General features: G+C 41.8%; 1 protein-coding gene and 1 pseudogene across 1 annotated transcript in view; one reads left to right on the plus strand and one right to left on the minus strand.

Moving 5' to 3' along the window:
* Positions 1-271: 271 nt before the first annotated feature.
* Clmp (CXADR like membrane protein) overlaps positions 272-27611 on the minus strand; it is a 118488-nt gene continuing 91148 nt past the window's right edge. Inside the window, exons 2-7 of the mRNA XM_017796339.2 lie at positions 26267-26424; positions 13733-13934; positions 11387-11554; positions 9565-9687; positions 4633-4774; positions 272-4079 (exon numbers count right to left, since the gene is read on the minus strand). Of these exons, the coding sequence (XP_017651828.1) occupies positions 3779-4079; positions 4633-4774; positions 9565-9687; positions 11387-11554; positions 13733-13934; positions 26267-26424 (1094 nt within the window). The 3' untranslated portion in view covers positions 272-3778. The remainder of the gene's footprint in view (positions 4080-4632; positions 4775-9564; positions 9688-11386; positions 11555-13732; positions 13935-26266; positions 26425-27611) is intronic.
* LOC115068959 lies at positions 6169-6287 on the plus strand (annotated as a pseudogene).

The raw sequence follows: 27611 nt of genomic DNA on the forward strand, positions 1-27611 counted from the left end.
GAGCTCTGCTACTAAATTAACCTCCCTGAGTCTTAGTTTTCTTATTTGTGAAATGAAAATACAATATACTGAGTATGAAATTGAGACAAGATATGTAATATATTTAGAATTTCTGGTAAAGAAAAAAAAAAAGCTAGCTATAGTATCATTTGCTCATAATCTCAGTCCTGGAGAGGTGGAGGAAGGAGGATCAGGAACTCAAGGTCATCCTATGGCCAGCCTTGGCTACATGAAACCCTGTCTCAAAAGTAAAAGAATCTGGTACATGAAATTTCAGTGATAAGTACTTTTATTACTATTGTTCTCTCTTTCTCTGAAACAGAGTTTCATGTAGCCTAGGCTGGCCTGGAACTTAAAGATGTTCTAATCCTCTGGACTCCATCTGAGTGCTGGGATTACAAGCATGCAACACCCACCTGGTTTTTTTTGTTTTGTTTTCTTTCTTTTTTTCTAGTAGAGTTACGTGGCCCTCTGTGAAGCTGCTTTCAGATTTTTTTGACTCTCTTAGTATTTACTTCTGTTTTTGGATTTATTGAAATCCCATATCGTTGGTTTCTCTGTTGGTACTTTACCTTGGCACAAAATACTCGCTTAGTACTTATTATATGTTGACTGTGATGAAGTCCTTAGCAGCAACTCTGTCACCCCTTGGTATCTTCTGTGGTACTCACACTTAACATGTTGTCTTGTGAAGAAAAAAAAAAAACTTCATATATTTGTGTCTGGAATCAATAAAAATAGATCAGATTCAGTCTGCATTCATCCATTCTTCTGGCAGTAAGCTGATAAATTTCCAGTGCAGGTCACGTGAGCTCCAGCCTCTCCTGCAGTATCACCTTCACTTATTTATTTTTTAATTGCTGTTACAGATGGATCTATATAAATACTTGGTTTTGTGATACAATCCCAGTTACAAGGCAACATAGAAGATAGAAACAGAAACCACTTAACACCAGAAATGAAACAAAGCTATAAATGTCTTTTTGGAACAGCAATTCTGAAATTGTTTTTATACAAGATGACAACAAAGACATCAATTTTACTGTTTTACAAATTTAAGTTTGGCTTATATATTTTATTGAAATGGTTACTCTTTAAACATTAACATTATTCTGTCTGCATTTTCTTCTTACAAACTTTTTTTCTCCTTCTGCCATTTAGTTATTCTTTTCCCTGTGTTTCATACTTTTAAAAAATCAGTCTACTTGATTGCAAAGTCAATGGGATATGATTTGGAACTGGTAGTGCCTCTCACTTTATCACTACTATGTCCTGTCTTATCTGAACCCAAGAGAAGAGCCCTGCCATTCCTAAGACTAGCTTGTCACTGCTAAGACTTTTTCAGCCTTCAGTGTAATCTGTTTTGTGTATTTGTTGTAGTTTTCTGTTTCAAATGACTTTCCCAAATAATTTGGATATTTGATGGCATTAGTTTCTAATAACATGTTTAAATAATTTGAATCGCCTTTTCAAAGGAGATTGATTCTTGCTTTTAAAGCACAGGCAGGAAACCTGAGGCTCAAAGGTAAAAAATAGTAGAGAAAATTGCTAGGGATGACACAGCTGCAGCTTCCATTGTGAACTTGTTTGGCTCAGGGACTCCAGGAATGAGAATTCTCAGAATTACATAGCGGAAGAGATATGTTGCCTGGATACCATCCTCTAAGAAGAATAAAAATGTAGTCAGAGTAAGGAGCTTTTTAAAAAGTCTTACAATGAGATAACTGTTCTTACAAGATTTCATATGCCAGTTCTCTTAAATTAATAGACATTCTTTATGTTATTCCTCAATACCTCTTATTTTCTATCTTTTTTAAGAGGAAGACAAAACAGGTTAAAATTTCACTTTAGCATGCGTGAGGCCCATCCAAAACAAAAACAGAAAACCTTAACCCAAGGATAATTTCCTAGGGACTTCGGAAGGAAATACACTTATATTCTGTGAGTACAGTACCATGAGAATTAAATGTAGGAATGAAAAGACCACAGAAAGGGGCAGTACTGAATATCACCCTTTTCCCCAACAGCAGTTGGTTTCCGTATTAGAGACAAGGCTTTAATCACAACTCAGTATCACTTTTCTTCCCTCTGATTTGCTGCCTTCTCATTATAATAAGAAATGTTCTGCTCTACCCATACTGATCAACTTTTTGTGTTATGTTCCTTGAAAGACTAATTTAGATTCAGCATCTAGGCCATAGATATCCTAAGAGTCAAAACTATTAGAAAGGCAAGTTACTGTATTTGAGGCTGCTGCTTGGGTTTTTTTTTGTTTGTTTGTTTTTTAATTTTTCAGACATCTTTGTTCTCTCATGGATTAGCTGTCTCGATAATTTTCCTGGTGAATCCTTTCTAATTTTTTCCAAGATGTTGACAACAAAAATCATAACATGCTAGCTGATCCATTCCCCACCACCCACTTGGTATTCTTACCACCTCTTGCCTAAATATTACTTTGCTTTCCTTTCAGCACAGAGTTAGGCTTTCTTAGAGGCTAAAGCTGAGGAGATACTGAGGTTTGCTTCAGAATCTGGCGGGGATGGGGGGGCCAGTGATTTGTGCATGTACTTGCAAGGCTTTTAGGAAATTATCTTTCTGATGCTTTAAGGCCTAGAATCATCAACTGTCCCACATTTACATCCGTCTAAAATGAAAGAGATGGAGAAATCTTCAACTTTGGGGTAATATTAAATAAACTTCCTTATATCACTCTTTGACCTATTACGAGAAAAATCTAATCTCTTTTTCTAGCTAGTCCAGTCAGCCTTGAAATTCTGGTTTCATGTGTCCTCAGAAAGAGGAGTGTGACTGTACTGGTATGCCAGGGGATCTTTCAACATCCCTAGACCTCATTTTCTCTATAAGACTCTTTTCCTAAGGACATCCATTAAGTGGCATGTAATGAGTATTTGTTTCTTCTAGCAATACCTAGGTCTTTAGGGCATCAGATTTGAGGGACAATCCACGACTGCTCCAACATATATTTTTGATATCTGTAGCAATCCTCTGAACATCAAAACAGAAAGCTTTTCACAGAATTATGTCCCATTTTGGACTCCTTTCTTAGCTCTTATTTTAGGGTTCAATGGAAGTAGGAAGACTAGTTATGGATAAAAATAAAAGAAAATCATTTTTCTCTGTCTCCCACTATTTCAGATCCTTTTTAAACTAATGTCCAAATCTTCTGACACATGAAGTCAAGTCAAAATAGAAGAAACATTTCTTCTCTTCCTCCTCCCCTTCTCCCTCCTCCTCCTCTTAATATTTGGAGTTCCTTAGAAGCAGTTAGACCAGTACATGTTGCAGATAGGTATAATATAAGGCTGTGGGTTTCTGTTTTGACTATCTGAATAATCACAATAATCCAATAAATCTGCAGAAGTGAATAGAAAAAAATTATGAACAGGATTCCCATTTCTTCTTTACAATTGTGATTTGATACTTGAAACATCCTTGGTGAGGCGTTTGAGGTCTATGCAACCTCATCTTTCTCTTTTCTCACCACAAGTGCTTGTCAGCAAACAGATTTGAACCCCTCCCTCCCCCTACTCTGATCTAAAGGCACAAGGATGCCCTGTTAGAGATGGTCAGCATACATCCTTTTGTTCATTTGGTGTCATAGAAGGAAGGTGCCCATCTGAATCTGCTCCATGCCATGTTCACTGCTACTTAGCTGACTTCTTATCTGGCTGAGGGGGTTGTGTGGTTGGTGAATGGGTTCCAATGGCTAGACTAAGATCCTGCCTCCTGGAAAAGCACAAGTCAAGTTCACTGTATTTCAGACAGTTTGGAAGGCTTTGCTCTGGTTAGGGATCGTGCTGAGCGTGGTTTCTGCTTTGGTCAGGGTACCATGGTGGACTTTCTTTGGTTCAGAACCTCTTGCTTCTGGTCCCACTAGGCTGTATGCCTCGGTGGCTAGCCCTGGCTGGGGTGCTGCTTCACTCGACAGTGTCCGCTGGCTGCGGGAGGCACTATTAGCTGTAGAGCGGGTGGAGGAAGAACCGGAGCGTGAGCTGCGAGAGCCTGAGGAGGAGGAGCTGGGCTTCACGAGTCGGGCTTTGGGGGCTTCCGCATCTTCTCTGAAGGGAACAAGCAAACAAAAACAGCAAAGATAAACTTTAGTATGGCAGGACTGTGATGGCTTCCACTAAAGTAACTTCCTCCTGAGCTTTTCCAATAAATTCCTCAAGCCATAAACCTCCAATAATACCGAAGGAAGGCAGCCATTTAGGGAGCTAAGCACCTCCTCATTTCTTAAGTCTTAAAGCTCCGTTTGGGCAAATGTTTGTTTTGTCAACCCACAGCTCCATTCCGTTAGACCAGAGAATACAGCTGAATATAGAGAATAGATGAGATGGTGTAGATAGACCGCCCTGATTTAGGGTTTAAATCCTTAAATCCTTTCATGCCCTGAAAGTTCCCATCATTTAGCATATGCCCCCTTTACTAGAAGCAAATCAGGACTAATGTAAAGCTGAGAATAGTCTTACAATACAATCTTCTGCCCCTAGACTGCAGCTTCCTACCCACCAAAAGAATCCTTTTAACAGAGGAAGCGAGGCATGTTTATGTTGACTGGTTGCTATGGAACTGATCCTGGAAAGGAAGCTCAGCAGAAGCAGGGCAGCTCACCGGATTTCGTTAGGTCTGTCTTCCTCCTCATATCTCTCTTTGTCTTTCCTTCGGATCAGCAGCCATATCAGAAGAAAAATGAGCAGGGCTCCAGCCACTATTCCCGTCACCGCTCCTGCAACCATGCCAATGCTCTGTACATCTGTTTTCTCAGAAGGAGAGGCACAAGCAAAGTCAAAGCTAGGAAATAAATGAACTCTTAAAACAGGTCTTCCAGCCACACCCCATGATGTTCTCATGTTGCATGACTGTGCCTTTCTATAGTCTTGGGAGATGGAGTTACTCACAGTTGGCCCAGATGATGAGATGGGCTGGGAGGGTTTCTGTGTCATGTTCAAAACATTTTTAACCTCAATAAGATAAATTTGAACAATCTTCTAACCTGTGCCAACACCCTTTTCTCTTAATTTCCTTCCTCTACCAGTAAAATGGAAAAGAATATAACCTACAGTATGACTGTGTGATTAGCAGTGGGTCTCAGAAATTCAGAAGGCAAGGAAATATGATTTCCACATTAATAACATATGCTCTAATTTGTATATTAAATACCTACTCTGAGCCAGGTAGTTCTAGGCATGGTAAAAACAAGTAGGAGTTTTGCTGTTTCTGAGTTCACATTTCACAAAACGGGAGATAATAAAGAAGTAAGTATTTCAGACAATGGGTATGTGAAAGCATAAATCTATGAGTGATAGTTTGGAGGGAGAGTAGAGGAATACAATTTCAGCTTGGGGGCTCAGGACTGAAAGTGATGTTTGAGTTGAACTACAGATGACAGGAAAGACTGTCTTGTGGTGATCTAGGGAGAGGGACACCAGGCAGGAGTAGTGGGTGAGGTGAATGTGTATGGGTCTGTAGCATAGTAAGCAAGGGAAAGAAAGTGTAGGAGATGAAGTCACAGAGACATGAAAGGACCAGCTCACAAGGGGCCTTGTAGGCTATGGCAACAACAATTTTATTACAAGAGCAATAGAGGAGTAGCATGGTCCAAGTTACATTTAAGAAAGCAAAAAGGGGCTGGAGAGCTGGCTCAGCAGTGAGGAGTATTTAGTGCTCTTCCAGAGGACCCAAATAATATAATAAATAAATAAAGTAGGTTACTAATTGTGGTACACTCATACAACCAAATACTATAGAACAATAAGAATGAGCCCAGTATGGTGGCAAACACTGTCATTCCAGGACTTGGAAGGTCGAGGCAGGGGGAGTGCAAGTTTGAAACCAGTCTAACTTTTAAAACTATTTTATTTTTATTATTTTTGTTTGTGTGTGTGAGTGTATTGCCTGCATATGTGTAAGTGCACCCATGTGGTGCAATGCCCATGGAGGCCTGAAAAGGGTGTCAGATCCCTTGGAACTGGACTTAATAGATGGTTGTTAGCTGCCATGTGGGTGCTGGGAAACTGGGTCCTCTGCAAGAGCAGCTAGTACTCTTAACTGCTGAGTCATCTCTCCAGCTCCCAGTCTGACTTTCTAGTAAGTTCAAGGCTGTCCTCAGTTAACACAGTAAGACCATGTCTCAAGAAAATAAAAACCGTCAAGGCTGGTCATGCTTTACCTTAGCACTTAACCTTAGTGTGCTAGAGTTCTTAAAGAATAACTGCTGACTTTATTTACTGAGTATGGTACAGTCAGTCACCAGGTTAGTGACATGCATCAGATTAACAGACAGATTTGTGTATATTCACCTACTAGGGGGTGGGGTGTTTTGACTTTCTTTAGGAAACTTCTTAGAGAAGTAGAGATTTCCCACTGCTGTTGAGTGGACCTGACTTATTCAGTGCTTAAGATTTAGTTTTTAAAATGTATCAGGTGACTGCAGTGTGTCAACAGTGAAAATTTACACAGCAGTAGGAGGAAAGAACTATAAAAATGATAAAGCTTAATTGAAGTGAGGTTATGAAGGTGGTTACTTTTTCTTCCCTGTTATCCAGGTTACATTGGGAAGGTTGGTATGAGCTATTACCAGCTTAAAGAGGAACTAGAGCTTCTGCCCAACTGTCAACCTTGACAAATTGTAGACATGAGTCAGTAAGCAGACACTGGTAAATGCTGTCAAAGAAGACTGGAGTTGCCCCATCACTGATGTGCTGTGACTGGGCTACTACAAAGTTCTGGGAAAGGGAACGCTCCCTAAGCATGTAGGGAGGTTCATTAAATGCTAACAAATTCTTTTCAAAACATAAAATAAAGACTGGAGAGATGGTTCAGGGGTTAAGAGCACTGGCTGTTCTTGCAGAGGACCCGGTTCAGTTCCCAGAACCTGTAATTCCAGTTCAAAGGGATCCAGTGCCCCCTTCTGGCCTCCATGGGCTCCAGGCAGATAGGTGGTGTACTTACATATATGCAGGCAAAACACTCATACATATAAACTAAAAATAAAATAAAATCCTTAAACGAAAATAAAACAAAAACCAGGGCTGGGATGCAGCCCAGTCATTGTTTAGAATACACAAGGCTTTGGATTCCATCCTGGCACCTTATCCCAACCCTCAACCCAGAAAACCCCAACACAACTAAACCTATCACAGCTCTAAGCAACAATGATGAATCTCAAAAACAAAACATGCTGCAGAAGTCAGACACAGATTGAATGATTGCTTTGTTTGAGGTTCTAAAACAGGAAAAGTAACTTGTGTTAGAACCCTGAGTGCTGGAGGGGCGGCAAGAAGCAGTGACAGGTCATGAGCATGGTGTAGGTTACACAAGCTGCTCGCTTGAAATTCTACTGAAATGCATACTCAGGACTCATCTGCTCTTCTCTAGCTTCACTTCATTTTATTTTCTCTTCCAAATCTATAGATTATATCAAGAGGTGCTGCAAAACTGTGGGCACTTTCTTTTTTCTTTCTTTTTTTTTTTTTTTTTTTTTTTTTTTTTTTGGTGATGGGGCCTCATGTAGCCCAGGCTAACCTCAACTATATAAGTGAGAATGACCTTGAACACCTGATCCTCTGTCTCCACCTCTAGAGTGTTGGGATTACAGGTAAGGGCCACCTCACCTGGATAAAGCACCCACTGTTTTATTTTGTTTTAAATAATCTTTCTAATACTTAGTAGTATGTTAGTATGTTTTGTTTTTTAGTTTTTGGCATGTGGGTGTTTCAGACCGTCTTTATAGCCCAGACTGACCTTGAACTTCCTGCTTCAGCCTGCTGACTACTGGGTTACAGGTATTAATTTATAAGATGGATTAATCCTAGCACTTGGGAGGCAAAGGCAGATGGATCTCTGTGAGTTCAAGGCCAGCCTGGTCTATGTAGTTCCAGGCCAGCTGGGGCTACAGGGAGACCCTGCCTCAAAAAGACTGAGAGAGAGAAAAAGAGAGAGAGAGAGAGAGAGAGAGAGAGAGAGAGAGAGAGAGAGAGAGATTGATTCTAAGCTTGGAGTAGTGATTTGTGCCCCAAGTCTTAGTACTCAGGAGGCAGAGGTATAACTGCTACAAGTTCAAAGCAAACCTGGGCTACAGTAAGAAACTCATGGTGGCACGTGCCTTTAAACCCAGCACTCAGGAGGCAGAGGCAGGCAGAATGAGATCAAGGCCAGCCTGGTCTAAAAAGTGAGTTCCAGGCTAGCTGGGGCTACAGGGAGAGACCCTGTCTCAAAAACAAAACAAACAAAAAAAACCCTCACAAATAAATGAATAAAACCAAACAATAAATTATGTCCCAGTATGGCTTGGTTCAACAGCCTAAAATTATAAATTGATTATGGGAAAATAGAAACATTAATAATATGTAACATTATTGAATAGTATATGCCAGGTCCTGGGTAGATAGATAAATGTGTTCATCTGCATAGTTCTCACAGGTAATTGCTCTTACTGTTATACAGATTTAGAAACATGAAGAGTTTAAGTTATATGGCCGGGGTACTACACAGTGGTAGGTGGGATTGAAGTGCAGGCAGTTATTCAGCTCTAGAGTTAATGCTTTTAGGCACTTTATTGCTGTCTCATCTGGGACTTGAAATAATAGACAAGCATGCACATGGGCATACACACATACATACCATAAATAATTTCTATGTAGAACATGTACACTCAGAACACCTACCAGGGCTAGGGAGATAGCTCAGCAGATAAAAGCATTTGCCAAGCAAGTCTGAGGACCTGAATTCAATCCCTGAAATCACATAAAGGTAGAAGGAGAGAACCAGCTCCTGAATGTTGACTCTAACTTCCACATACACACTCACACCTAACATACACAATAATAAATAAAATATTTTTCGAAATCTCGCCAGTCCTCTGGGGAGAGGAGAAATCTTGTCTACTTAGAATAGTAAGTGGGTAGGTTGGGTCATTTGTTTTGGATTTTTTTGTTTTGAAAGGCACTGGGGTATAAACCCAGGGTCTCATAAATGCTAGAAGCAAGCATTCTACCACTGAGCTACATATTCAGCCCTGGCTTTAAAACAAACAAAAACAACATAGAATGTCAGATAAATGCTGGAACTACAGGTGAATATCACCAACCATACCCAGCTCTGTGTGTGTGTGCATGTGTCTGTGTATGTGTGATGCTGGCATTTAATCTAAAGAGTTACACATGCCATGCAAGTGTCACATTGAGTCACATTCCCAGCTCAATAGTTTAGAAGACTGGCTAGTTCACACATTTGTAACTATACACCTTGTTGAATGATTCTTGAAACTACTGAATTTAATTGAGTCATAGTCATATCCTGGAAATAAAGACTTTGACCTTGACCTTACTTTTACCTTTTACTCATGATTAAAACATCTTGAACTGAACCATAATGCAAGAATAAAATTTTAAGATTAAAAAAACAAAACAAAACAAAACAAAAAAAACCCTTTTGGAAACTGAGGGTTTAGCTCAATAGCAGAATACTTACCTAGAACGCTTAAGGCCCTGGGTTTCATCCCCAGCACTAGAGAAGAAAGCAAACAACTTAAGAGATACTCACACTGAACAGTCACTCGTACCACACAGCTTTCTTTTCCAGCCTCATTGCCTGCTGTGCATTGGTACAGCCCAGAGGAAGACATTGTAAGATTCTGCAGCAGAACTCGTCCAGGGTTGTTGTAATCTATACAAGCAGAATAACAATAAATCCCCTTAGCGATAGCATTTATATTGTTTACTGTAGTGCATCACTGACCTACCATGTCCAATAGTTCAATGAGATGGAATAATAGGAAAGATCCACTTTTAGAACATGGGAAAATGGGTAAATATTCTTTCAATTGTAGTGTATCCTCAAGAGTTACAAAAGAGTGTGAATTCTGGGCATGGCGGGTATCTGGGAAGCTGAGGCAGGGGGATCACAAATTTGTGTTCTGCCTGGAGTACGCACTTATTGAGATGCTTTCTATCTTTAAAAAAGGAGGGAGAAGCTATGAATATATCTCAGTAGTAGAGTTCTTGCTTACTATGTGCAAGGTTCTAGGTTCAATCCCTGGTATTGAAAAAAAGACTGACTTTGTAGTTACAAATGTATGAATGAGCCAGTCCTCTGAACATTTAATAGTTACTAAACAAGATAATTAGATGTGGTAGATTTATGTGATCCATTTCTTCTCTCTCTCACTTTCTTTTATATGCCATTTGAAGAAAGAAGTTTTGTTGTTGTTGTCCTAGTTCATAGCTGAAAAATTGAAATTCAGGAGGTTCAGCAGCAAGTCAAGCATGGTGGTGAGTGCCTGTCATCCAAGCAATTAGGAGGCAGAGACAGGATGATCAGGAGTTCAAGGCCATCTTTGGCAACAAAGCAAGGCCATCTTGAGGCCAACTTGGGCTACATAAGACCCTGTCTCAAAAAACAAAACACAAAACAAGAACAGAAAAAGAGTTTCAGGCTGGGCATGGTGGCCCTGCTTGCGATCTCAGCACTAGAGAGGTAAGGCTGAAGGATCAAGTGTTCAAGGCCATACTGAGTTAGATGAGTTCCTATACATGACCTTAGCAAAAATGGTTAAGAAGTGGTCTGTGCCAGTTATTTTATTATTTTATTTTATTTTAGTGTATGAGTGTTTTGCCTGCATGTATGTATGTGCGCCCATGTCATGCAAAGCTCTTTATGACAGAGGTCAGAAGAGTGCATTGGATCCCCTTGAACTGGAGTTATAGACAGTTGTTAGCCACCATGTGGATGCTGGGAATTGAACCTGGGTCCTCTGCAAAAGCTGTCAGTGTACTTAACCACTAAGCTATCTCTTCAATTCCTATGCCAATTAGTTTTTATCATCAGCTTGACACACCTGGGAAGAGGGAACCTCAATTGAAATATTTCCAAAATCAGACTGGCTAATGGCCATGTCTATGAAAGAGTATCTTGATTGATGATTGATATGGGAGGGCCTGGCCTACCTTGGGCAGCACCATCCCTAGGCAGGTGGGACTGGGCTGTATAAGAAACTAGCTGAGCATGAGCCAGAGAGAGCACAAGCCGGTAAGCAGCATTTTTCCATAATTCCTTCCTCAAGTTCCTGTCTGACTTCTGTCAGAGATGGTCTGTGATCTGGAAGTGTAAGATGAAATAAACCCTTTCTTCCCCCAACTTGCTTTTGGTCAGTGTTTTATCACAGCAAAAGAAAAGCAAACTAGAACATGATGATACATGAAGTGGTTTCAAAAAAGCCCAAAACCCAAACCAAACTAAACCAAAAACCCAACCACAACCACATGAAAGGGAGATTCAGCAGTGCAGTCATGTGGTAAGCTGCTGACAAAGCTGATTTGGAATTTATGGACACAGCACTATCTTTTTGGCCCAGAAGACAACTTACCAATCCTAGATTTGGGTGGCAAGTGTTCATCCTCTCCCTCCTTCTCCCGGATTCGCTGCCAGTAATACACAATGGGCTTGGTGCCAGATGCTGACTCACACTGCAGCGTTAGGTCACTGCCTTCTGTCAGTTCTCCTTCCAGCTCACACTTGGGTTTCGATGGTTTCACTGGCAAAAAGTTTTTTAAAAAATTATCATTCAGAGATTCTCCAAACACTAGATTTTGTGGAAGAACTGTCCTGCTGAGCTGTTTCTTCTGCCATGCTCTGTGGCTGAGTTTGGTTGGGTTTTGAGTTGAAATTTACCTAGCCATGCTTTACCTACAAATCACCCAGCTCGCCCCTCAACCCCACTAGCTGCTACCAGCAGTAGCACAATTTGTAGTGGTTGCCTCAGACTTCCACATCACTACTCAAAAAAGAGACATTGTTATTTATTGGAAATTTTAGTAAAGTTAAGTGTAATTTTACTAATACAGGGATAGAAGATGGTTTTGGAGGTAATTAAGTAGAACTTAGTCATTTATTTATTTATGTTTTCTGAGTCAGGGTCTTACTCTGTAGCCCAAGCTGGCTTGAAACTCACTATGTACCTTAGGCTAGCCTTGCACTTGCAGCAATTCTCCTGCCTCAGCCTCCCAAGTCCTGGAATTACAGATATGAGCTATAGAATTTTGTACTTCTTGGTGTCAAAAAGCAGAGGTGATTGCTGCAAAACAATGTTTACTGGGCATGACAGGGCCATTGCACACATGAACTCACAGCAGCTGTGACTGTATGCACAAAATCAAGCCAACCCAAACTCCCGCATACACTGAAAGATTGTCTTGATTGATGATCAATCAAGATCTTGCAGAGGACCCAGGTTCAATTCATAGCACCCACATGGTAGCTAATCCCCTAGCTGAGGAGCTCCTGACAACTGATGGCTTCTAGTGGGAGGGAACATCAGTTTTCTTCAGAGGTGTGGTCCCTGCTGGGCTATCCATGATCCAGTTGATGGTCCTACACCCATGCACATATAGGCAGCACTAAGTGGACTCAGTGGGTTTAAAAAAAGAACAAATGGGGCTGGAGAGATGGCTCAGCGGTTAAGAGCCCTGACTAGTCTGGCAAGTTCCAGGGATCCACCTGTCTCTGCTCCCCAGCACTGTCATTACAGATGTGTGCCACTGCCTTAGGCTTTTTATGTGGGTGCTAGGACTCTGAACTCAAGCTCTTATGTTTGCATACCAGCACTTTACTGACTGAGCCACATCCCCAGATTCTCCATGCCTGCCTTTCTCTGTGGATGCTGGGGCTCAAACTCAGGTCTTCAAGTTTGCAATGACAAGTACTTCATGACGGAGTTATCTTCCCCCTCCCTTTTGTGGTACAGGGTATTGATTTAAAGCTTCCCACTGAGCTATACCCTCAGCTATACCCTCCCTCTTTTTTGAGACAAGTTCTCAATAAGGTATCTTGTTCTTGAACTTATCTTCCTGCCTCAGCCTCCTGAGGAGCTGAGAGTACAAGACCTGGACCAGCAGGCCTAGTTTGGTGAGTTAAATTCAAATATACCAACACCAATGAAGTATTAGAGGATGCTTGCAATTTATAATGAGCTACCACGAAAAACTATAATTATAGGCCAGTAAGATGGCACAGAGGGTAAAAATGCTTGCAGTACAAATGTGGAGATCTGAGTTCAATCCCCAGAATCCATGTTGGAAGGAGAGAATTGATTCCCAAATGTGGAGATCTGAGTTCAATCCCCAGAATCCATGTTGGAAGGAGAGAATTGATTCCCAAAAGCTGTCCTCTGACCTCTGCATGGCACACATGTATACACAAACACACACACACACACACACACACACACACACGAATAAAATAAGATTTAAAAAAGAAAGTGGTAATTATGTTTTCTTTTCTCATTATGGCTAAAATCTAGAACATAAATGCTTCTTTGTGGGAACTGGACCAGGTGACCTCTAAACACAAAATGCAAAGTTCCAAACAAGCGTTTTTTTAGTTAAATATTTTTTTTGTGTGAATTTCATACATCTTAATCATATTTAGCCTCCTATATCCCACCCACAGGATTTCATGCATTTTTGTCATATATGTTAAGGCCTATTAAGTCAAGTTTGTGCACCCAGATGTCCCTCTGTGTGAGTTTATCCATTGGAGCCTGTTCAGCCTGTGTGTCGCTTAACTCCCTTAAAGATCCCTCACCCAGCAGTGACCAGCTGCCAATAGTTCCTCGCCAAAGTTGTATCAGGTGGTTTTGTAGCACCACATTGCAGCTGGCCATTCTTCCCAGGCACCTTAGAATGCAGGTATTTCTCTTGGGGTCCTACCTTACCTAAGACTTTTAAGATGACATGGCTCCAAACATAGCGTCCTGAATTCTTCACTTTGCAGGTGTACCTGCCCTCATCACTGGGCTTCAGAGGTTCAATCTGCAGGGAAGCATCTCCTGCCAGGAAGTTGGAAGCAAAGGCCACTCGGCCCTTCTGTTCCTCAGTCAGGTTATTGTAGACATGATGACTGGAGTAGGTAATCACCTGTGGGAAGACAAGGCAGAGTCAAGCAGTGAACTCTCATCCTTTTTCTTCTGCTGTCAGGAAGAGGAAAGGGCCAGGCATGGTGGTGCACACCTACAACTCCAGCACTGGGGAGCCTGAGGCAGGAGGCTCATAATTCCAGGCCAGCCTAGGCCACAAAGCAAAATCCCGTCTCAAAAGATAAGGAAACAGACTCCAGTGACAGGAAGCAGTCAAGCTTGGAACTGATTCTAAGGTCCTAACATTGTATAAAACAGAAAGTATAAAACATTTTTGTAGGGTGTAGGCCTTGCTTTTCCTTCCAAGAATAATATTTTATATCTGTGTAGCATTTAAAGAGAAAGCACTAACTACTTCATTAAATACTCAGAGCTACTCCATCTTGAGTTACATACTGAAGGTTACACATCTGACTTAAGGAAAGGTTGGCACATGTACAGCCACGCACACATTAAGCAGAGTATTTCTGGAAGGGTACACAATACACAGCATCAGTAGTTGACTCTGAAGAGAACTGACAGGACAGAGGATGAGGATGAAGAGGTGTACCCTTCCCCATAACCTCTATCTTCTGCATTTTCTTTTTTTAAATATTTTATTATTTTTATTTTATGTGTATGTGTGTATTGCCTGTGTGTAGGTAAGTACACCCATGTCGTGCAATGCCCAGGGAGGACAGAAGAGGCTGTAGGATCCCCTGGGACTGGAGTTACAGACAGCTGTTAGCTGCCATGTGGGTGCTGGGATTCGAACCTGGGTCTTCTGTACAAACAACCAGTGTTCTTTACTGCTGAGCCATCTCTCCAGCCCCTCTTCTACATTTTCTACCACTTGTATGTAATCTCTTCAGAGTGCACTGCACTCATGTGCTCGTTGTTCTTGGTTGCCATCTAGTTTATTTCTCAACACTTTTTTTTTTTAATTTCAAGTAGCCTGCCCTACCCCAAGTAGTTAGTATCCCTAGTTCATAGACAGGTGGTAGAATACGGGTCTTTATAGCCACCGAGTTCATTATTCTTTTGTTGTTAGTGTTGAAACAAGGTCTCTAGTCCAGACTGGCTATGAAATCTCTGTGTAGCTGAGGATGATCTTCAACTTCTGATCTTCCTGCCTCACCTCCCAAGCCTTGGAATTATAGGTTTGTCCACCAGGCTTGGTTAGTTCCTTGTTCTTACATACCACAGTTGCCTCTGTCCCTCCTCCTTTTTCTCTTATGCTTATTTAACAATCTATTAACAGTTCTTCCAGAAAATGTAAAAATGGAGGGGAAAAGATGAAACTGAAAAAAGGCTTTTTAAATTACATTTTAATTTTATCTATTTTGTGTATGTATGCCTGTGTATGCATGGAGATCAGGGGGTGACCTGCAAGAGCTGGTTCACTCCTTCTACCATGTGGGTCCTCAGGATGGAACTCAGGTTGTCAGGCTTGGTGGCAAGCACCTTTACTTTCTGAGCCACCTTGCCAGTTCCAGTAATTGTTTTGTTTTTGCAAAAGTTGAGAGTTCAAGGCTGGGGAGATGGCTCAGTTGATAAAGTGGTTGTAATTCAGATATGAGGACCGGAGTTCAAGCTTCAGCACCCATGTAAAAGAACAAGACATGACATACACAGATACAGACACACACGCACACACACACACACACACACACACACACACATAAAACCATTTAAAAATTAATGGTTAAAACTCCGGTCTAGTGTTAAGGGTTTCATTCTTTGGCTTCCTTTCTTGTGCCCCCTGGTTTCCTACAGATAAGAATAAATTACTTGGAAAAATCATGTTTTTTCCTTCCATTAAGGAATGAGCTTGGTGTCTTTGTTTGCTCAGTTAAGAAAACCAAAGTTTAGATTTCCCTAAGAGAAGAAAAGAAACTCCTTGCTAGTCAATGCATGCCTGTCTGCCTGCAGCACAGCCTCCAGTTCTTTAACCTTCTTAGATTATCTTAGTTGTCATTACTGTTAGTCACAAAAACCATGCTGATGGAGTCCACCAAAGCCTCAGTCATGGAACTGCAGCTTCTGCTCCCATTTGATTTTAAACATCAGCAAACATGGGATGACTTCCCAACAAGTTAGAGGAGCCATTCAGACGAGCAAAACCCTCTTTTAGGTTTCAAGTATTTATAATTGCATGAGATCAACAAGGAGAGCAGAATAAATAGAGAATAAATGGAATGATTTAGTTGTAATGTATGTCCCAGAAAGGTTGGAGGTATTTGAATCAGGTTCTGAAAGACAAGCAGACTAAATAAGAGATGAGAGGCAGGAAGTCTACACTCTGACACAAAGAACAGTCCTACTGTAAGTACATGGGAGTCCCCACACATCTCTGCATGCAGCTGTTCCAAACTGTCTCACTGAGCTCCTTAACTGTCCTAAACCATGTGCCTCTGCTCTACAGCTCATCAAATGTTTTCCTGAAAAGATTCAAAGCCATCCAGTAAAGTGTCCATCAGTCTTTCCATTCTATCAACCCTCCTGTGTCATCACACACTTTGTTCTTACTATCTCTTTGAAAAAAACATTTTCCTCTCTGCGTATTCTTTTTCCTCAGGAAATATGATCAACTTTATATGCCAGATACTGTGCTCAGCAGAGAAAGAAACAGGAGTAAGGCACAGTTCCTATGCTGAAAAGCTAGCTCACTATCTTGGTGAAAGAGGGAACATGAGGGAGAAGAGCCTGAGAGAATATTAAACATTATATTTCCAGTTTATTATAACTGAAAATATGTATGTAACACCTAAAATTTTTATTTATTTTTATGTGTATGAGTGTTTTGCCTGCATGTAAGTGCACTCGTGCCATGAAATGCCCGTAGTGGCCAGAAGAGAGCATTGGATCCCCAGGAAGTAGAATTAAGAATGGCTACGGTCATGTGGGAGGTGGGAACTGAACCCAGGTCCTCTACAAGAGCAGTCAGTGCTCCTAACCGCCAAGCTTCTCTCCAGCCCTGTGTGTAACACTTTTATTCAATGCTGTTCTCTTTCAAACACCACTGCTATGAGGCAGGCATGGTGGCACAGCCTAGCACTTGAGGGGTGGAGGCAGGAGGATCAGAGGTTCAAGGCCACCTTGACTACATATTGAATTCAAGGTCAGCCTGGGTTATGTGAGACCCTGTCTCAAAAAAAAAAAGAAAAAGAAAAAAAAAAATCTCTGGTTTTGGTGGTGGTGGTAGAGTTTGTCTGTCTGAGAGAAAATCTATCAATCCTCCTGCTAGACTCCAAATAGCTGGGCTGATAGGTGCATGCCATCATACCTGATATAAGCTCCAATTTACTATGTCCAGCTTGCTGATTGCTAGACATAGGAAAACTGGACATATTCTGACATCTCAAATCTTCATAGTCCTGCCAAGTCAATCTTCCTAATGTAAAATGTACAGTAGCTCTTTTAGCTCAAAACTCAAATGGTCCCCACCACCTCTGAAAGACTCAGCCTAGAGGTTTCAGAATCCCTTCTACATTACCATCCCATCACCTTCCTCATCTGCTCCACTTCCAGTGTCTGGGAATAATCAGCTTGCTTCATTTCCCTGTGATCAATACAAGTTGTGCTTTCTGTATGCTCTCTCCCTGGCCTTTGATGACTGTATTATCCCACTTAGATAAGATTCTCTTTGTCCACATGAAGCTCTGTTCATTAAGTTTCAAGTCAGAGTTAACTTCTCATGAAACCTTTTTTAATGACAGACTGAAGAGAGTTTCTTCACTTTGTTCTCATCCACAGTATTTATCTGTATCATTTGAAAAAATTAGGGGGCTGGAGAGATTCAGCGGTTAAGAGCACTGACGGCTTTTGCAGAGAACCTGGGTTTGATTCCCAGCACCCACATGGCAGCTACGAACTGTTCTTAACTCCAGTTCCGGGGGAATCCAAAGCCCTCTTCTGACCTTCATGGCACTGCATAACATGGGTGCACTCACATACATGCAGGCAATACACTCATACACATAAAGTAAAAATAATAATTTTTTTTAATTGGGACTGTAGATTGAACCCAGGACTTTGTGCATGCTACACACAAGCTACCTCTGAGTTAACACCATTAGTCCCTGAACCTGAACCATTTTCATTTAAAGAATAGTTGTGAAAGACTTCGAAATGGACATTTACTTTGCTGGATTTGTTTTCTTAATACTGGGCATTGTCCAGGCTTCCCAGTACAGTTACCTAATTTTATATACAGTTGTTTTTTCTTTGGCTAGGCTATTTCCTGACTCTTTACTTACTGTGACTTTATTAAAAATGTACTTTGAACCAAGCATGGTGCCTCACACCCATTATTCCAGCACTTGGGAGGCTGAGGTGGAAGGAATGCCATGAGTTTGAGGCCAGTCTGAGATACAGGAAAAAACTTTTTTCTTTTTTTTTTTTTTTTTTAAGAACTTTGTCCTAGTTTGTTTCTCCATTGCCGTGACAAAACACTCTGACCACTACCAACTTGGGGAGTGAAAAGCTTTTATTCAGCTTACATCTCCCAGGTCACAGTTCATCAGGGAGCCCAAGGTAGGAACTCAGGGCAGGAACCTGGAAGCAGGAGCTGGAGCACAGGCCATGGAGGACCACTGCTTACTGAATTGCTCCCCTGGCCCCTGCTCAGCCTGCTTTCTTATGCAACACAGGCCCACCTGCCCAGGGGTGGCACCACCCACAGTGGGCTGGGCCCTCCCATGTCACTCAACAATCAAGAAGGTGACCCATGAACATGGCCACAGGCCAGTCCAATGAAGGCAATTCCCCAATTGAGGCTCCCTCAACCCAGGTGTGTCAAGTTGACACTAAAGCTGTCCAGCACAAACTTCAAAAACACAAAGCAAACAAAACAAATCCATACTCTGTGCTTTGTGTTGAGCTAGACATGACAACACACAAAGAAATTAATACTGTTAAATGCTAGAGTACCCCTAAAATATTTTATTTATTATTATTGTTTTTTATTTATTTTTATTTCTTTATTTCTTTCTTATTTATTTATTTATTTATTTATTGATTGATTGATTGATTGACTTATTTATTGACTTTTAATTTATTTTTTGGTCTTTTTGAGCCATGGTCTCCCTGTAGCTCCAGCTGGCCTGGAACTCACTATATAGACCAGGCTGGCCTTGAACTCACAGAGATCCGCCTGCCTTTGCCTCTCGAGTGCTGGGATTAAAGGCGTGTGCCACCACGCCCAGCTCATTTATTTTTATTTTCTGTGTATGAGTGTATACCTGCATGTGTGTAAGTGCACCCATGTCGTGCATGGAAGACAAAAGAGGGCATTGGATCCCCTGGAACTGGAGTTACAGACAGTTGTTAGCTGCCATGTGGGTGCTGGGATTCAAACCTGGGTCTTTTACAAGAATAGCCAATGCTCTTAACCTCTGAGCCATCTTTCCAGGCGCTTAGCTATTATTTTTATTTTATATGTATGAGTGTATTGCCTGCATATATGTAAGTGCACCTGTGTTGTGCAATGCAGGTGGAGATCAGAAGAGGGCTTTGGTTCCTCTTGAACTGGAGTTAGGATGGTTGTTAGCCACCATGTGGGTGCTGGGAATTGAACCCAGGTCCTCTGTAAGAGCAGCCAGTGCTCTTAACCACTGAATCATCTCTTTAGCCCTAATAATTTTTTAAAAAGCTTTTATTTCTATTTTATATGTATGAGTGTTTTACCTGAATGTATATAAGTGCCTAATGCCCACAAATGCCAGAAGATGTCATCAGATTCCCTGGAACTGGAGTTAAGGACAGGCGCTAGCCACCATGTGGGTGCTGGGAACCAAACCTGAGTCCTTTAGAAGAGCAGTAAGTTGTTTTAACTGCTGAGCCATCTCATTAGCTCCAAGGATAACCTTTTCCAAAAGATACAAAACCATGGTTCATATACATTAAAAATGAGCATGGTGTTGAGGATTTTTATGACTGATAAATCAGTAAGTTACTCTGCTGTGTGTGACCTGTATAGCAATTGTAAAATTGCTTTGAATCAGATGGATGCTGGATTCATTACAGTTTTGGGGAAGGGGGCATGCACATGAGAGACAGTCGGAGGACAACTTGCTGTGGGTCCCAGTCAGGTCGGCAGGCTTGGTGGCAGGCACCTTTACTTGCCAAGCTAATTTATTGGCAGTTTCTGCTTTAGATCCGAGGTTTTCCTGCTCAAAGCCAAAAGGAAGGGGAAAAAGTGAAGTGTGAGAGGCTTTGAACAGCAATCAGAAGATCTGTGTTCTAATTTCTTCATCTGAGAAAATAGATCTCTGTTGTGTGTTCCTGTCTGGGGAGAAGAGTAGTCCATTTCACCTTAGAAATTTAGGTGCATGCCAAGTGTGATGGCGCATGCCTTTAATCCCAGTTCTCAGAAGGCAGAGGCAGGAGAATCTGTGAGATCAAGGCCAGCCTGGTCTACATAGCAAGCTCCAGGCCAGCTAGAGCTAAATAGTGAGACCCTGTCTCCAAAAAAAAAAAGAAAAGAAATTAGTTTCATCTCCATCTTTAGAACAAGGAAGAAAACACCAGGTCTTTGACCATACTATCAAGACTGAAATACAAATGTTTCTGGAACTGCCTACCCACCCCCAGATGTTTCCTGCCTGTTCTGAGAATTCTAGACAAAAGAGATAAAAATGACTCTTCTCAGATTGAAATGCAGCGCTAAACTTGGGACCTGCGTCACTGGTCAGCCCACTTTAAGCCCTATAGCTCTTCAGCCCGTCCTGTCGTTTCTTTCTCAGCCACCCTCAGACACACTCTATTCCCAACTTCCTGGAAGTTATTAAGTCCTGGCAGCCTTGCCCACTCTTCATTTATTACCTCTATGTTCAGATTTCCAAGTACTCATGACTATGCTTTAAAACCTTATTGTAAGTAGAGTGTGGTGGTACATGTTTGTAATCCCAGTAGTCGGGAGGTTGAGGCCGTACAAAGGAGAATTTGAGGCCAGCTTAAGCTATATAGTGAGATTAAAAAAATTTTTTTAAATTACATTTTGTATGTGTGTGTGTGTGTGTGTGTGTGTGTGTGTGTGTGTCACAGCATGAGTGTGTAGTTTAAAGGATAACCTATGGGAGTTGGTTTTCTCCTTCCAGTATGTGGGACCCAGGGGTCAAACTCAGGTTGTGAAGCTTGGCAGCAGGTACCTTTACCTCACCAGCTTTACAGCCAAGTCTTACCTCAAAAACAAAACACCAAGGAGGAAGAGAGAAAATCTTTTGGTTTTAGTTGAGGCTCTCTTAAATCAGTGTACTTGTGTCAGAGTAATTACCCTAAAATGCAAATATGTCCCTAACTCTTAAAACCTTTCTAAAATTCCATGACATATAGGAACAATTCTAAACTCCCTAGTATGGCCAGGGAGGTCTTATACACTCTGTCCTTGAGCTCACATCTTTTTTTTTTTTTTTAAATTTTTATTTTATGTCTTTGAGTGTTGCACCTGTGTTGTGCAATGCCAGCAGAGGTCAGAAGAGGGCTTCAAATTCCCCTGGAACTGGAGTTAAGGACAGTTTGTAGCCACCATGTGGGTGCTGGGAATCAAACCCCAGTCCTCTGCAAGAGCAGTCAGTGCTCTTAACTGCTGAGCCATCTCTCCAGGCCCCCTCGAGCTCACATCTTATACTACCTGTGCTAGCTACTTAGGATTTTCCTGAATATTCCAGCCTTTGTGTCTGTGCCGTTGTGCTTTCTTCAAGAAGGCTCCTGTTGAGACTTAGATCAATGCTGCATGTTGTGGTGCTTACCTGTAATTCTAACACTCAGGAGGCTGAGGGAAGAGGATCTCAAATTCTCAGCTACACGGGGGTTTGTCTCAAAATAAAAACAGCAAGCATACTAGTGCATACCTGTAATCTCAGGATTCTCAGAGGCCGAGGAAGGATGATTGCCATGAGTTAGAGGGCAGCCTGGGCTACATAGCAAGACTCTGTCTGAAAAAACAAACAGTTGAAGTTTTGCACACACTTTCTTATAGGAAGCTGCTCTGACCTCTCCTTGCTCCTCCTCTTGGCCAGTGGTTCCTTCTGCAACAATCCTCTTACCTGTGGCTTCACTTTCTGGGGTTTCATTACTTGCTATCTGTCAACCACTGCCCTGAAAGGTTCAGAAATAAGCACTGTATGCTTAAAATAAAACTGTGCACCATTCTGAGCAGTATGACAGAATCTCCAGTTTTGCTCCATCCTGCTTGGGACATATACCATCCCTTTACCCTGCATGTTCATGCTGTAGAGGGGACCCACCATTAGTTACTTACATCAGGCTCTGCTATTAGATGGCTGTCCAGGCAGTGCTTATGTTTAAGAGCCTTTATTTTCCTTAATAATAACCCCCAAAAGCAAGAAATGGTGGTAATGTATATATTCTAGAGAACATATAAAGTCTTCCTTCAGTGAAAGGTTTAAAGTTTTTGACTTGGGCAAAATAAATAAATAAATAAATCACATGCTGAGATCATCAACATTTCTGGTAAAATTGAATCTTGGCTTGTTTGTTGAGATAGGGTCTCATGTAACTAAGACTGGACTCCCAACTCTCTATATAACCAAGATGACTTCAAATTTCTGATTCTCCTTCTGAGATTACAGATGTGCACTAACACACTCAGTTTATTTGGTGCTGAGGATGGAACAGATCTTCATGCATGCTAGCAAGTGCTCTACTACCTGAGTTAAATCCTACTCCACCCCACCCCACCTTCCCTCCTTTCCTTTCAAATTTCTAAATGTCTTTCACTGCAAGCTCCCAGGAGGCAGGAAATATGATGGATGGCATTATCACAACTGTGTCCTGGTACGTAGCATGGTGCAGAGTGCTAAATAAATCCATGTGATCTGAATGACTTACTGGATGACTATCCTTAGGTTATCAACTGAAAAGTAGGGAGTTAGGGTGAATATATATATATATATATATATATATATATATATAGCCTCTTTGCTTCTTCATTTCACTTTGTAAAAAAAATATTTTATTCTTTTTATTTTATGTGGATGTGTAGTATTGCCTGCATGTTTGTAAGTACACCCATGTTGTACAGTGCCCATGGATGTCAGAAGAGGGCACCAGATCCCCTGGAACTGGAGAGTTAGGGATGATTGTTAGCTGCCATGTGGGTGTTGGGAACTGAACCTGGGTCTTCTGTAAGAGCAGCCAGTGCTCTTAACCACTGAGCAATTTCTCCAACCCCCTTTCTTTCTTTTTTTTGAGACAGAGACTCATTATGTAGCCCTGGCAAGCCTGGAACTCTCTATGTAGACCAGGCTAGGCTTGAACTCATAGAGATTTGCCTGCATTTGCCTCCTCAGTGCTGAGATTAACTCCTACTATGAGCGGCCTTTTCAAACCTACATTAACTTCCTCACTCTAAGGTCCAGTTGGTTATATAATTCAGCAGCTCATTTCTTCAGTTCAAATGAAAACTCTTGAGTAAAACTTAGATGTGTGGATGTTAAAGAGAAAAATCAGGAGCTGCTCTGGGTGAGTCCTGGTAAACAACAAAGACAAAACAGTGAAAATTATTTGGTAATACTTGTTAAAGATGGTAAAGAAAGCTATTTTATTGGGGTAATGATGATATTGCTTGGGATCTTGAGTAGGGGAGTGTCCTAGTTTGTTCTTCATTGCTGTGACAAAACACTCTGACCACTACCAACTTGGGGAGGAAAGGGTTTATTTATCTTACATCTCCCAGGTCACGGTTCATCAGGGAGCCCAAGGTAGGAACTCAGGCAGGAACCTGGAGGCAGGAGCTGGAGCACAAGCCATGGAGGAACACTGCTTACTGGCTTGCTCTCCTGGCCCCTGCTCAGCCTGCTTTCTTATCCAACACAGGCCCACCTTCCCAGGGGTGGCACCACCCACAGTGGGCTGGACCCTCCCACATCATTCATCAAGAAGATGCCCCTCAGACATGGCTACAGGCCAGTCCAATAGAGGAAATTCCCAATTGAGGCTCCTTCAACCCAGGTGTGTCAAGTTGACACTAAAGCTATTCAGCACAGGGAGAGAGACTGGGTTCAACTCTGATTCCAAAAATCATAAGTGGGGCCTTGTATTACTAAGGAAAAACATCAGGGATAAGAGAGATGTGCTGGATAGCTTTAGTGTCAACTTGACACACCTGGGTTAAGGGAGCCTCAATTGGGTAATTGACTCCATTGGACTGGCCTGTGGCCATGTCTGAGGGGCATCTTCTTGATTGTTGAGTGATGTGGGAGGGTCCAGCCCACTGTGGGTGGTGCCACCCCTGGGCAGGTGGGCCTATATTGCAGAAGAAAGCAGGCTGAGCAGGGGCCAGGGGAGCAAGCCAGTAAACAGGATTCCTCCATGGCCTGTGCTCTAGACCCTGCCTCCAGGTTCCTGCCCTGATGAACTTCCGGATGAACTGTGACCTGGGATATGTAAGCTAAATAAACCCTTTCCTCCCCAAGTTGGTAGTGGTCAGAGTATTTTGTCACAGCAATGAAGAAACAAACCAGAACGAGATCTTCTGGCTTTACTGACTTGAGAGAATTATTGTTGAAGGTTGACCAGGTCTTAGATATTGAAGATGGTCAGATACTAAGAGTGAGAGATTTCCACTGAAATGACTTAGCAGGACTGTTGGTCGGAATGTATTCCACAAGGACAGAAAGGGAAGATCAGCATCAGGCCTGGTCAGGAAGAACTCGGGAACCTGACTCAAGTGTGGTCAGAGGATAGTCTCTATCAGATTCAGTCTTGGATTTTTATTATAGGCATGCAGACATGTTTGCTTCATTCAGTACTGAGAATATCATGTTTGAGATTGACCAAGAATTCTTGAAGTAAACATGCTCAGGTCAAGGTGACCTTGCTCTGCAGAGAACAGGTCGTCTTAGAATGATGCAGCGTTGAGCAAAATGACAGGTAGCATCAAAATAACTAGGTGGTACAGACAGCTTTTAAAGCAGGTTAAACTCCAGTGTGATGCTGAAATTTATTTTTAGTGAAAATCTTAGCTTCTCCCAGCACAAACCATCTTATGAAATTAGTAATAGAGATAGATCAGAGGAAAGGACAATTTTTCATTTTTTTTAAATCAGAGAAAGAAAGTTCTGTAAAAAAAAAAGAAGCTTCCCCAAGCTAGAGATTTTTTCAAAATCATAAAAACTATTTTTCACATAAGACATTCAACACATTATTAATTATAAAATAAATATCATGCTAGACCACTTTGCCCTAGGTTAATATAAATCATATGGACATATTTAAGGGAGCCCAGGTCCAACTTTGATATTCAGTGGGATAGGTATATTAAATATGTGCTGAACTTATAATGATGTTTCTCATTGGCTTATAGAAATGTAACCCTATCCATTGTTGAACAGCATCTCTATTTATGGAGAAAATTGTCCAACACATTGTAGGAAATACTTCTGTGTTTACACAGTAAGTCATAAAAACAAAAACAGGTGCATAAAACTGGAGTCAGCCTCAGACTCACAGCAGAGGCAAACATTATGAAGGGACATGCCACACACCTCCAACAGCAGGTGAGATATACCAATACCCCTGACAGTATGCAGCTCCTCAGCAACTAGGGTAGACCAAGACGAAAACAAAGTCACCTTTCTCCTTATTCTCCAGTGATAGGCAGCTCAGTGGGTCCTCAGGAGGGCAAGTACTACAGGCTGTGTGCACACTGCCAGAAGCATGTGACACCAAAAGTCTGTTATGACCTCCCCAGAGTGAGCCTGGGCAAAAGGCCTCCTCTTTTATTGTCTGGCTCCAGAACCAGTTTTCATGCAGTCTAGTTTCATTGGTGAGCAGCTGTCAGTCACATCTTATACTTGCTCCTCTGCATCCACAATCTATGGACCAGGTCTTAGATACTGAAGATGGTCATGACTTTGTGCAAAGCTGAAGCCTGGGCATGTAGTAATTGTTTCAGAGGCACAGGAGGAAGAGAGCTCTGGGTTTTGGGGACTCCTACTAGACTAGGGGATCAAGCTGCTATATCTTAGTCCCCTCCTTAGGTAAAGATGTTAATGATATAGATTCTCTCACCAAATTCCAGGTAATTTTGTTGTAGTTCTGGCTAGCCCAAAGACTCTCTCACCTTCACAACCCAAACTCTTCTATTTTTCCTTTACTTCTTAGAGACAAGGTTTCACTATGTAGCCCAGGCTGGTTTCAAAATAGAGTTCTTATTGCCTGTGCCTCTTGAGTGCTAGGATTCTATGGGTGTGCCATGACCCCATGTTCTTTTCTGTAGTTTTGTATGTGAAGTCTTTCAGGTAGAAGCCAGATGAGAAGAACTGAATGAGAGGCTGAAGAAAGCACACGAGGGTCAAGAGAGGAAAGCAGTAGCAGTTGTGTACCTACCACCTTCTGATTCCCCTCATTGTCAGTGAGCAGCCATTCAATGTCCAGGGTGTCTTTCTCTGGAAGCCCCAGTTGATGGTGACAGGGCAAAGTAACCTTTTCCTCTGCCACTCTCTTGATCTCAGTGTGAGTCCCCAGTGCTCCAACATAGTAAGAAACTGAAAGAGGAAAAAAATCTCCAGTGAGCAATGCAGATGCTAGATGACACCTTGTGGCAGCAAATATCACAACAAATAAGTTTTGGAAGTCCCTGTGCAAGAAAGGGGTGGGTCAAGGCTTTGGAGAAATCCTGGGCTCAAAGTCCAGGAAGTCCCATTGTCTCACACTGGCTCTTTCATGAACAGAATCCATCCATCTTTAGCCTTCCTGAACTTTACCATTTCTTTCCCCTTACTGATTTGTCTGTTTATTGGTTGAATTTATTTTGGCTTTTTATAAACAACTTTAATACATTTTTATTATTTATTTTGTGTGTGTGTGTGTGTGTGTGTGTGTGTGCGTGCACGTGTGTGCGCGTGTGGGCGCACACAGGCCAGAAGACAGCTTTCTGATGTTGGCTCTCTCCTTTTACATGTGGGTCCTGGGGATGGAACTCACATTGTCAGGTTTGGCAGCAAGGTGTCTTTACCTGCTGAGCCTTCTCACTAGCCCTGTATCTGTTTTTTTTGAGACAGGGTCTCATATTCTAGCTCAGACTAAAGACTCACTATGTAGCCCAGGCTAGCCTCAAACTCAAGGCAACCCTTCTGCCTCAGTCTCCCAAGAGTTAGGATTATAGGTGTAAGTATAAGCTGTCACGCCACCTTCTCTTATCAGTTTTTTTTTTTTTTGAGACAGGGGTCTCCCTGTAGTCCCAGTTGTCCTGGGACTCACTATGTAGACCAGGCTGGCCTTGAGCTCTCAAAGACCCACCTGCCTCTGCCTCCCAAGTGCTGGGATTATAGGCATGCACCACCACACCCAGCTCTCTTACCAGTTTTTTTGTTTGTTTGTTTGTTTTTTTAATTAACTATGAAATGATTGCTGGACTTGGTGGTATAGGCCCAACTATTTTGGAGGCTGAAGCAGGTGGATGACAGGTCAAGGTCAGCCTAGGCTATAGAGTGAGTTGAAGGCCAACCTGGGCAACTTAATGAGACCCTCTCTCAACATAAAAAGTGAAAAGAGGGCTATGGATATCACCGAGTGCTAGAGCACTTGCCTAGCATGTGAGAGGCCCTAGGTTTAATCTCCAGTACTACAATAAGCAACGCGAAACAGAAACCAATGACATACGTCAACAACTATGTCTTTTGATCTTTCTGTCTTCTGCTAGCAGAGGCTTCTGAGATAGGTTGACACTCAT

This window comes from Nannospalax galili, unplaced genomic scaffold, assembly GCF_000622305.1.
Source record: "Nannospalax galili isolate Female #2095 unplaced genomic scaffold, S.galili_v1.0 scaffold229, whole genome shotgun sequence".
Taxonomy (NCBI): domain Eukaryota; kingdom Metazoa; phylum Chordata; class Mammalia; order Rodentia; family Spalacidae; genus Nannospalax; species Nannospalax galili.